At 53.6% G+C, this 12203-nt stretch overlaps 1 protein-coding gene and 1 long non-coding RNA gene across 3 annotated transcripts in view; one reads left to right on the top strand and one right to left on the bottom strand.

The window, feature by feature from the left end:
- The window catches only part of LOC139029859 (uncharacterized), a 47458-nt gene extending 45416 nt beyond the window's left edge, over window positions 1-2042 (bottom strand). For both annotated transcript variants that reach the window (XR_011482106.1, XR_011482105.1), the window contains exon 1: window positions 1901-2042. This is a non-coding gene — a long non-coding RNA (uncharacterized lncRNA). The remainder of the gene's footprint in view (window positions 1-1900) is intronic.
- Window positions 2043-8197: 6155 nt separating this feature from the next.
- Window positions 8198-10492, top strand: CNFN (cornifelin). Its single transcript, XM_070451907.1, has 3 exons — window positions 8198-9566; window positions 10031-10167; window positions 10266-10492. Exons 1-3 carry the CDS (start codon window positions 9458-9460, stop codon window positions 10353-10355), a joined length of 336 nt encoding a protein of 111 aa, XP_070308008.1. The 5' UTR covers window positions 8198-9457; the 3' UTR covers window positions 10356-10492.
- Window positions 10493-12203: the final 1711 nt, after the last annotated feature.

Below are 12203 nucleotides of genomic sequence, written 5' to 3'. Positions count from 1 at the left end.
GAAGCAGGCATCTCAGCTACTCCTCTTTACAAACCTAGCCCCAGCACCAACCCGGAAAAGAAAACCCGAAGTCCCTAGAGAACTGGAACAAAGCTAACAGGAAATCAGAAACAAACTGATCACTCAAAAATTGGGACCCAAGCTCTGCCCGGCTGTGACAGCCACTCAAGCCCTCACCCTCAGTAGGCCCTGGGTTTGGAGCAGATTTCCTTCCAGGGCTAGCCTTCAAATTTCCACACTCAGAGAGTGTGGGGAGAGACCCAGACACAGGCTGTCACAGTCCCCACCGGTTCTATCTGTGGTAGCCAGGGAGTCCTTTACAGAGGAGGAGATCCAAGAAAGAGCAAAAAAGAAGAAATAGGCAAGGTTGAGAGAGTCAGTGGTCAAGGCTTCTGCCTGACCAGAAGTTCAGATGCAAAGTGGGGAGTGGTCTGAGGGGCCTAGACTGGTCAGCAAGAGATCCTGAAGGAGCTGGAATGCAATTTGGACTATAAATGAAGGGCAGCGGGAGCCATAGAAGGGCTTTGAGCAAGGGAGGGACAGGATCAGCTCAGGCACTGAAAGAGTCTACTGGGAAACGGGGGTGGACTGAAGGCAAGACTAGAGCCCTGGAGGCAAGAGAGGAGGCTGCGGACAGGGATGACAAGCCCTGAGCTGGGGCAGAAACAATGAAGGTGGGGAGCAGAAGTCGGGGTGGAGCAGCTCCCAGAGCCATTACTGAGGTTGGATAAAGAGGACTTACTGAGGGTGGAGCAGAGGTTACAGGTGAGCAAGGGGATGGAGAGGACATCATCCTGGACAGGGGAGCAGGTGGACAGTGAGACTTTTCTGCTGGGAGGAGGTTCAGGGGTGTGTGAGATAGGTGAGGTAGTGAGGGTGGTTTTGCACACAAATCAAAAGGTCTTCATCAACAGAGACAGACTTACAGACATACAGAATAGACTTGGGGTTGCCAATCGAGAGGAGTTTGGGGGAGGAATGGAGTGGATGGTTGGGGTCAGCAGATGTAAGCTATTATATATGGAATGGATAAACAACAAGGTCTTCCTGTACAGCAGGGGTCCCCAACCTCTGGGAGCTAATGCCTGATGATCTGAGGTGAAGCTGATGTAACAGTAAGTGAAATAAAGTGCACAATAAATGTAATGGGCTTGACTCATCCTGAAATCATCCCCTGTCCCCCATTCTGTGGAAACAGTGTCTCCCATAAAACCAATCTCTGGTGCCAAAAATGTTGGGAACTGCTGCTGTATAACAGAGAGCTATATTCAGTATGTTATGATAAACCAAAATGGAAAATAATATATATATGTAACTGAATCAGTTTGCTCTACAGCAGAAATTAACATTGTAAATCAACTATTCATCAATTAAAAAAGAAGCCTTCATGAGACAATCCAAGAGGTGGGAGGAGTCAGGAGAGGGAGGTTCCCTCCCCTGGAAATCCTTTCCTGGCCCACTAAACTCAAAAAGGACTCTCTTGGACTCCCCTGCCTCTGCACACCCCTGCACGTCAATATATGGATCTGTCCTCCCGTCTGACCTGGGCTCCTTAAGGGCAGGGCCCAGGCCTGACTCATCTTGATCATCACCATTGCCCAGCAGGAGGCTTAGCACACTGGAAGCCTCAGGAAATCTAAGTACTGGGTGGGTGAGTGTGTGAATGAGCGAGTGCGAGTGAGTCGCCATATGAGGAAATCAGTGAATGAGGTACTTAAATGAGGGCAGGAAGGACTGAACGCACGGGTGAGTTTAGTAGCTGGTGAAGGGAAGGGATGGAGGAATTTCTGAGATTGTGCATCCAGCTCCCCGCTCCGCCTCCAGCCTCAACAAAATCTCACCGTTTCCCGCCCGAGCTGTGTCCAGAATCCCAATTCTGGGTGTGCTGTGAAGGGCTTACCAGGCCAGACTCGCAGAACCTGTCCGTTCAAGAGCCTCTCCAGCGTCTACGAAGCAGACCCCACACACACACACACCAACCGGCAAAGACCTAGACTTTTGACTGCCTGGCTGAATCTGCCGATACCGCTCTATCTCGGTCCTCCTTGGGCTGTGGACCCCGCCTACTAGGGAATGCGCCCTGTCCTGAGTGGCCCAGGGAGTTAGGGGCGGAGTGTCTATTGGCTGGAAACTGGTGACTGACGTCACGGATAGCTTATCACAGCTCGATTTCGGAGGCGGGCTCCGGTGTCAGACACGGCTCTAAAAAAGACAGACTCGGGAGCTTGCTGAGCGCGTGGGGGACTGCAGAAGGATCTTGAGTGAGGTATTGGGCTGCAGGTAGAGCTGGACCGCTCGACCGCCTGATCCTGTCTTGAGAGAGGATGAGAGTCCGAACTTCTTGGTCCTGAGAAGGACAAACTGAGGGGCCTAGACTTCTGAGTCTGAGGGAGGAAGAGGCTGAGCGTCCGGATTCCTGGATCTTGAGGAAGAGGGGAACTGGGACCCTGAAGAATCGTGCTCCAGATTCGGGGACTTCTGGATCCCAAGGGTCACTGGCCTGCCCAAGGATCACAGATTTGGGGTTCAGGGGTTTTTGTGGCTACGTATTGTATTGGAGCCAGAGTTCTGAGTTCCTGAGGTGGGGCTTAGACTAAAGATGAATAGGAAAAAGGCTTAGGTGAAGCTTTGGCCTCGATACTGCCCTTTACTTCATCCCTGAAAGGGAAGCCAGGGGCGGCTGCTGTGTGCAGAAAAAATCCAGAACAGAAGAAGACTTGAGACTCATGTGGAAACCAAGAGAAAAACATAGATAGCAACTGAGAGATTAAAATACTGAAAATAACCACAATAGAGTTCACTTGTATGGAATTTACTGTGGCCCAGGTTCTGTGCTAAGCATTTTACATAATTATCTCATGTCTTCCTCTTAAGAGCTCTAAGTGACCGGATTATTATTATTCCCACTTGACAGGTGAGAAAATTGAGGCCCATCGAGAGAGAATCAAGATCCAGATGTAAAGAGACAGGAGAGACACAAAGCACAGATGGAGACAGATAATGACGGACAGGCCCCGAGAGAGGGAAGGGTAAACAGGGGATAAAGAAGACAAACAGATAATGACAGGCCCAGAGAGCGAGGGAAAGGTACACAGTGAAAAAAGAGAGACAGAGCTGGGACTCCCGGGGGGTGGGGGTGGGGGTTTGGGGCCTGGGACTCCTGGGGTCTGGAGGAGGAAAGATGAGGGATGGGGACTTCCAGGTATTTCCTCCTTAACTCACAGATACCAGGCCTCTCACTATGGGTGTTGGGCCTGATTGGGGTTGAAAATATGGATTAGGACGGTATGGGTGTGTCGTGTGTCATTATCCTATTAGGAGATGACAAAAATGATTCCTGGGATGTCCCTGGTCTGGGAGAATCCTCCCCCTCCCCTGGCCCCCTGGCCCCCCAGCCTGTGTCCTTTGATCTGCCCAGATCAGCCTCAGGGAGGATTGGAGAAGGGCAGGTCCCTCTCTGTCCTTCCCCATCGCTGGATCCCCATCACTCAGAACTGTCACTGAGGCCCACTCTGGACACAGGTGGGGCACCAAAAGCTTTCCTAGTGGGTCTTCATCCCTCTGGGTCTCTCTACTTTCCCCCAAGCCTTGAACCAATGCCTGCCAGAGGTCCTGGCACATTGCAAGGGCTCACCAAATGCTTATGGAATGGGTGGACAAACATCCACATCTCTTTGTGCATCTCTTCCTATTCCCCATCCGCCATCTCTCCCTGCTTTCCCATCATGTTCTTTCTCATCCCCGCCCAGGTCTCACCTGTCTCTTCTCATCTTCCCTTTCACCCTGGTGTTTCTCCTAAAGCCGCTGGGCCCACCATTCCCATTAGGGAGAAACTACAGCCAGCTGCATTGGCAGACAGATTCTTCACCCTGAGCCATGGGTTTGATCCCTGGTCCAAGAAGATCCCACATGTGGCAGGGCAGCTGAACCTGGGCACTACAACTACTGAAGTCCAAGAGCCCTAGAGCCTGTGCTCTACAACAAGAGAAGCCCACGCACCATCACTGGAGAGTAGCCCCCACTCTCTGCAACTAGAGAAAAGCGCTCATAACAACGAAGGCTCAGAACCGCCAAAAGTAAATTTTAAAATAAATACAAATTTTTTTAATATGATGGAGAAAGGAGTTCTCAAGACCCCAAATACAGGCACACCCCTGGCACCTCAGTCAGGAATGCAAGATCAGAACAAACATGTGTCCTCCAACACCTGCTTGGTGTGATCTTGCATTTATACCCACAGAAGCAGAGAACCCACACACAGCACGTGAAGTTACCTACAAACACACAGAGGTACACAATTGTGAAATCACTTGCACTGACACCACACAGAAATATCCCATTCCACATGCAAAAGAGACACCCCAGTTATGTGGTTATATGCCCAGCCACAGACAGGCCATTTATCCAATCCCTATTAGAACCATGAGCAAACACTTGGTTTTATTCACTATTGCATCACCAGCAACTAGAACATCATCCCCACTATCCTCATAAACACAGAATGTTTCCTATGGGCCAGGTGCAGTTTCTTTACATGAATTAACTCATTTAATCCTCTCAGCAACTCTATTGGCAAAAACCCATTTTGTATATGGGAAAACTGAGGTCCAGGGAAGTTGAGTGGTTTGCCCAAGGTTTCACAGCCATTCAGAGGCCATCAAGATTTGAACTAAGGTTTTCTGGCTATAGAGTCCAGAATACAAAGCTACCACTCAAAAACTAATTCCTTGGCTTCCCTGGTGGTTCAGTGGTAAAGAATCCACCTGCCATTGCAGGGGACATGAGTTCAATTCCTGATCCAGGAAGACCCCACATGCCATAGAGCAACTAAGCCCATGCGCCACAACTACTGAAACCCACATGCCCTAGAGCCCGTGCTCTGCAACGAGAAGCCACAAAAACAAGCAGTCCACACCCCACAGCTAGAGATTAGCTCCTGCTCGCCACAACTAGAGAAAAGACCATGCAGCAACTGGGACGGAGCATGGCCAAAAATAAATAAATAAAATGTTAAAAAATAATAATTCCTGCCTTAACCTAGTCAGAATTACAGAAATTGACAACTGAGACCACATCCAAACACAGGTGTACAGGAGGGAGAATGACAGGAGGGCAATCCAGACACGTAAATAGAAAAGACCTTCTCACGTGTCACACCCCAGGACACAGGGACACTCAGAGAGAGACACATCGTGACAATCCCCACACAGAAGCAGCAGCACCCAGAGAGGCACACACACCACACAGCAGAGATACAACACACCCAAACCCAGACTCTGACGCACCCAGAGCACCCTGAGTCCGTCCGGTTCTGCGCCCAGCCCCGCTGGGCTGGCCCTCGAGGAAGCAGCAGGCTCAGGATGGGATGGGGGCCACCTCACTTGTCTGCTCAGCCGGACTGGTTCCACCAGGGTCATGGATGGCACCACCCTCCTTGTGAAACCCACATTGGGCAACTGGACCCTGACCTGGCCTGGACACCTGAATTCTGGGGAGAAAGAGGCTAGGAGCCTGGGTTCTGGAGTAGGGACTGGGTTCTAAGGGAGGCAAGGAGGGTGAGTAGGACCTGAACTCTGAGGAGGGATTCCTGTGTTCTGGGGGAAGAGGGGCACAGACACTTGGATCCTCCCACCTGCTTTATTTTAGTTCTGTTTATTGCTACCAATCCATCTCCTTCCTCTCCCCTCATGTGTGCATGCTCAGTTGTGTGACTTCACGGACTACAGCGTGCCAGGCTCTTCTGTTCATGGAATTTTTCAGGCAAGAACACTGGAGAGGATTGCTATTATTTCCTCTTTTATGAATTCCCTTCTTTGAAAGTGAGTTTCCAGATTTACCAAATAAAAATACTGGACACCAAGTTAAATTGGAATTTCAGGTAAACAGCAAATATTCGGTTGGCCTGAAAGTTCGATCGGGTTTTTTCATAAATGGTACAGAAGATGGTACAGAGATGGTACAGAAAAGCTTGAATGAACTTGTTGGCCAACACAATACTTTTTTAAGAGTAAGTGTATTCCCTCCAACTTATGGGACACTACTGCTGTTACTGTTTAGTTGCTAAGTCATGTCTGACTCTCTGCAACCCCATGGACTGTAACCCACCAGGGTCCTCTGTCCATGGGATTTCCCAGTCAAGAATACTGGAGTGGGTTGCCATTTCCTTCTCCAGGGGATCTTCCCAACCCAGGGATCAAACCCAAGTCTCCTGTTTGACAGGCGGATGTTTTACCACTGAGCCACCGCCTGGCAAGCCCCATATGGGACATACTTATAGTAAAAAGGTATTGTTTATCTGAAATTCTAATTTAACTGGACATCCGGTATTTTATCTAGCAACCCCATTTGAGGGGGATGTAGGCAGGTGCCTGGGGACTCTGCCATGGTCACCCCTCAGCCCCCAGCTCTCCTCGTCCTGCCCTCTGCCCTCCTCCTCACCCCGGAGCAGGCCACCTCACAGCTTCTCCAGTCCTGATTTCCTCATCTACATGAGTTGCTGTATCTAATTGGGGCCCCCGGGCTATGTCAGAGTTGGAAGAGGAAATTTGAGGACGACTCAGGTTGTCATCTTGGGAGCCCTAGAATCTGACCCTGACTGAGTCACCTGCAGCCCGTGGTCTGGTCTGCTGGGGGAGGGGGTCCTGTGGCTACCTCCATGGAGCAGGCCTCAAGGTGGGGAGAGATCCCTAGACCGGGCGCAGAGACTCCTGGATAAGGACACTGAGACACAGAGCTTGAGATGAGGGCCTCAGAGATGAGGAGACAGAGAACCAGGAGAAACTGGGAGACAGATCTGCAGAGATGGGGAAAGAAAGAAAGGAGAGATTCAGAGCCAGAGAAACAATAATGCAGAGATGGGGTACAGAGTGGGGAGATGTTTCCCAGACATTCAGGCTCCCAGACCAAGTGATGGCGACAACAGGCAAGAGGCTGGGTGCTGTCCTTAGGTCTGGGACAAGGACAGCAAGCCTCTTTGGGGCAGTGCCAGGAGACCAAGGCTTGGGGGAAAACGGGACTCCAGGTCAGTAAGGTGATGCCCAGTGCGTGACGACACCACTCCCTCTGCAGCTAACACCCCGATTTTCCAGTGCCTCCTACATTTTTGGAGTGACACCCGTGCTGGGAACCTCACCCACCCAGCTCTAATGCCGCTTCCTTCACTGAGTCACCTCCAACCCCGCCAGACCTGTTGAGGGGAGACTTCTGGGTGACTCAGGCACCCAGGCCCCCAGCTCTTTCATTTCCCAGGAAGCCAGCAGTCTGGGTATCCCAGGACCCCTACCCGACTCAGGGACATAGCGTAGCTTACCCCTGAGAGTCTGACTCTCATCTCCCTCCACCCTCAAACCCAGGAGTCCCAGCCCCCAGTCCTCTGCTCTGCTTGGACTCAAGCATCCTGGACCGCATCTTCCTCCTTCAGGAACCACAGGTTTCTCAGTTCCCAGCCTCCTCCCTTCCCAAGTTGGAGTTGGGTGGGGTGTGTTTATTTACTTTGGTTCCAGCATGGTCACCCCCCAAACACACTGTCCCCCCATGTGCCTGGTGGGCCTGATTGGGAGGACCCGAAGCCTCCACTCCCAGGGAAGTTGGGGCCTCACTAAGGGTGGTGGGAGCACCACAGGTCTTTCTCGTCTCGCCCTTTCCCTTCCCCTGAAGCTGTGGGGCATGGGTCAGCCAGTGGCTGGCACCCCCACTCACCTGACCTTTTTTCTCTTTTCTGAATCTCTGGTTCCCCCTTTCTTGTTATTTCTCCCCAGATGTCTGTGCCCCTCTGTCTCAGCATCTCTCTCTCTCTCTCTGTCTTCTTGTCTCTCTCCATCTCTCTGAATCTCCTTGTCTCTCTCTCCCCTCTGGTCCTCTCCTTCTCTGTCTCCCAGTCCCTCCCCATCTCTGTGTCTTTCCCTGTCTTTGGTCTCTGGGCAGCTATGCCCCTTGCACCTCCCCTCTGCCCTCTGCCTCCATCTCTCTTTCTGCCCCCTTCAGTTTAGACCTCTACTCCCAGCTCCTCACCCTTGGACTCCCTCCCCCACTATCTCCTAGGTCCTCTGAGAGCGAGCAGAAGCGGGATGAAGGATGGAGAGGGAGGGAGGGGAAGTCCCAGTGGGGAGAAGAGGGTCAGCCAGACCGGCTCGGCTCCCTGAGCATCTTTGTCAGAGCCCCGCCCAGCACCACACAGCCCGCCCATTTATAAGCCACTCAGTGCCCAGGTGTCACCCATACCTCTGTCTCCATCATCGCCGCAGCAGTCCTGCAGGTAGGCGCATCCGCCCACAGCTCTCTGCTCAGAGATTGGTGTCTCTGCTCTCTTCTTCCTCCAGCCAACTCCACATCTGTCTCCTTACATTCTTCCGACTGCTTACCTCTCTGGACATCCCTATCTTTCTCTTGCACCCTGTGACCCTCCTCCCTTCTCAACCTGTGGACACTGGGTTGAATTTGGAAGTTCTGGGACCTGCTTCCGCCTTTGCTGACCCTCTTGGCTGGGCCATCAGGTGTGAGGTATTTTTCTTCAGCTCCCTGAGCCTCAAGTGTTCTGTCCATGAAAGGGGCTTGCAGAAAAAAAAGGTACCGGGCAGGTGTGAGTGCTACTGGCGGCATCTCTATAGGCACCCAGCTCTGATCTCTCTCTCCTCTTGTCTCTGACTCTGCCTGTCTGTCTCTTGGTCATTCTCTCCAGCACTGCCTCTGGTATAAGAGGGTCCTCTGGGGTCTGTCGGGCAGCTGTACAGAGATGGGCGAGTTTCTCGCCCCCAACCCCATATATCCCTGTCCCATTCTTTCCTAGCAGGCAAGCTGACTTGGCCTCTTTCTCCCCAGCACCTTACCCCTGAGAACTCAGCCCCCAGTGCCCCACCCCTTGCCCTGACCTCCCTCAGTATCCAGCACCCCCTGGGCAGACTCTGACGCTGTCACCGCCGCCACCTCTGCCGTCCCCAACGCCACCTCCTCAGGGCCAGCAAGATGCAGTTTGAGATGCACGACAACGTGAAAGGCAAAGGTGGGATCGCTGGATGGACCCCCAAACCCTCCAGTCCCTGGAACATGGCCACTTCCTTCCCCTGGGCACTCTGGCTTCGAAGACAGACGGCGCCTGCTTGCACCCCAGAAGCCCTGAAACGCGGGAACCCAGCACCCCAAGCCCAGACGTGGAGGAGGCGGCGGCACGTCTCGGCCCCGCCCACATGTGGCGCCAACCTCCCCTAGACCTGCAGGATGTCCCCCCACCCCCCACGCCCAACTGAACCAGACATGCAGGAGGCAGCAACTCGGGGGACAGAATGGGGTGGCGATGCCCAAAAGTGGCGGCAGGGACGGGGAAGACGCAGTGGTGTCCCCTCGGCGGGCGGCCTGGTGGCCTTGCCCGGACTGCCCGGCAGAGGGAGGGACGGCAGAGGTGCCAGGGCCGGGGAGGTGCTGCGAGGCTGCCCGCTGACCCCCGCCCCCTCCCTCCGCAGCCATGTCCTACCCAGTGACCAGTCAGCCCCAAAGCGCCAGCACCTGCTACCAGACCCAGCTCAGTGACTGGCACACCGGCCTCACGGACTGCTGCAACGACATGCCCGTCTGTGAGTGCCCTGTCGCTCCCTCTCCAGGCCCGGGAAGGAGCGGGAGGGGACGGAGGGTCACCCTCAGCCTCACTCTCCTCGCGCTTCCCACCCCACTCCCCGGTCCCTTCCGTGGGCCCTGAATCCCGGTCTCTAACCCTCCCGCCTTTCTCCGACGCCCGACAGTCCCTAGGATCCTGGCTTCATGACACCTTCCAACTCTCGCGGGGACCCTCCTCGTCCCCCTTGCACCCTCGACTGTTTTCCTTGCGGCTCCAACTCCTTCTTTAAACCCTCTTTCCCGCTCTCGAAACCCCTACTCTTCGGACCCCTCATTTCCTCTGGGACTTTCACTTCTTCCAACGCTCAGTTTTCTCTGGGACCCGCACCCCGCGCCCCGCGGACCCCGCCTCGCCCCTCTCCGAGGCGGAGCCGGCCGGAGGCCCCCGGTGGGCCCCGCCCTTAGCGCCCCGTGTCCGCCCCAGGTCTGTGCGGCACCTTCGCCCCGCTGTGCCTCGCCTGCCGCATCTCCGACGACTTCGGCGAGTGCTGCTGCACGCCCTACCTGCCCGGAGGCCTGCACTCCCTCCGCACCGGCATGCGCGAGCGCTACCGCATCCAGGTGCGTGCGCGCCCGGGGCCCGTGGGAGCCGCGGGCTGGGGGACTGGCCTCCTCAGATGCCAGCTTAGGGCTGCTAACCTCTCTCTCCCACCCTCTAGGGCTCCGTCGGGAAGGACTGGGCAGCCCTCACCTTTTGTTTGCCCTGCGCCCTCTGTCAGATGGCGCGGGAACTGAAGATCCGAGAGTAAAGAAGTTTCCCCCACCCTTCTCTCCGCGCCCCCGCCCCCCCATGACGCCTGCCCTCCTCTGCCCTCTCCTGGGAAGGCCTGCCCCTCCGCCCCATCCCTCACCAAAAATGCGTCCACAATAAAAACCTGAAAACCAACTCCGCCTACATCCTTTTTCTCCCAGGGAAGGAATCTGGGTGGAGAAGGAGGTTTGAGGAGGGAGGCGGGGACACAGGGGAGATGCCTAGGTGTGGATGGAGTTCCAGAGGCGGGTGCTTGACCTGCATCTGCTGTGTACGACCTTGGCAAGTCTCTTCCCTCACTCAGTCAGGGAGTCCTTGCTAACAAAGTAAAACCACTAACTCCTTAGCTGCCAACCAAAGCTCTTGACCAGATCCTGAAAAGAAGCAAACCCAGAAAGGCTGTCTGGGAACCATGCAGGCACTAACCCTTCAAAGAATAAATTTAGAAGTCCCCTTGCTCATACATTGCCTATGGACTCTTGGTCTACATACAATGCTAACAGATTTGAGGGCTCTGTCTTCAAAGCACAGAACTGTCAGGTTTAAAACTCTAGAGCTGATAGGAACACTCAAGGATCATCTGATTCAATCCACCCTCTTTCTTGCAAAAGCAACTAGCAGATTGAAAACTGTTCAGGTTTCAAAACTGGACAGACCTGGAGCTCAGCCTGGACTCTTGCCATTTCCTAGCTGTGTTATATTAGTAAATTAACAAGCCTTTCTGAGCCCCTTGCCACAACAAATTCTGTTGGTTCTACTTTCAGAACATATCCGGAGTCTCCCTTCTCCCCACTCGACTGCCAGACTTGTTCCAACCACAGTGGCTCCCCCACTGAGCTTCCTGCCTTACCTCTTGCCTGTTTTTAGTTTCACCCCCACAAAGGAGCCCTTCCACACGTGTGGAAGGAGATCACATGCCTCCTGGGCTCAGAACTCCCTGACGGCACCTCCTGTGTGGAGGGAAAAGCCAGTCTGGGACTTCCCTGGTGGTCCAGTGGTTAAGAATCTGCCTTCCAATGCAAGGGACATGTGTTCAAGCGTTGGTCGGGGAACTAAGATCACACATGCTGGAGAGCAACTAAGCCTGTGAGCCACAACAAGCCACAGCTAAGATCTGACACAGATAAAAATAAGTATTTAAAAGAAAAAAGTTCTCACAGCAACTCAGGGACCTGCACAATCTGCCTCTTATTCCCCCTGTGACCTTCCCTCTTTATTCTCTTTATTCTACAGGAGGCTCTTTGTTGTTTATCTGAAATTTTAGGCGCGCTCCCACGTTAGGATCTTTGCGCTAGCTGTTCCTGCAACTCAGAATTCTTTCCTCAGATGTCCTTATGGCTGATTCCTTCACTGCTGCTCACATGTCATCTTAAGAGTGAGGCTCTCCCTGGGACTTCCCTGGTGGTCCAGTGGCCAGGACTCTGCACGTCCAGCATAGGGGGCCCAGGTTTGATCCCTGGTTGGGGAACTAGATCCTGCATGCCACAACTAAGGATCCCACATGCTACAACTAGGACCCAGCACCACCAAATAAATAAATAAAATAAAATAAAGACTCATGCCAAGAACTGAGCAGTGCTGGAGTGCTGTAGGCCCTCAATAAAAATTTCCCCTGAAGTCCCGGGGATGTCAGTGGCCACACACAGGCTAGAATCCAGGTCCCTAGCCTCCTGTGTCCAGGCTTTCTCTCACTTCACTATAAGCCTCTTGCGTTCAGGTGTGTGGATAGTAGGAGAGGTGCCAGGCAAGGGGCTGACACGGAGGAAGGAGGAACACATGCTGTGGGGCATCTGCACAGGGACATCTACATAGCAGTGACAGGCGTTAGAGGGAGGGTGGCTCTGTC

The sequence above is a fragment of the Odocoileus virginianus genome, chromosome 20 (genome assembly GCF_023699985.2).
Source record: "Odocoileus virginianus isolate 20LAN1187 ecotype Illinois chromosome 20, Ovbor_1.2, whole genome shotgun sequence".
Classification (NCBI taxonomy): Eukaryota; Metazoa; Chordata; class Mammalia; order Artiodactyla; family Cervidae; genus Odocoileus; species Odocoileus virginianus.
The sequence above is the reverse complement of the archived record's forward strand: the minus strand, read 5'-3'. Positions and strand labels throughout refer to the sequence as shown.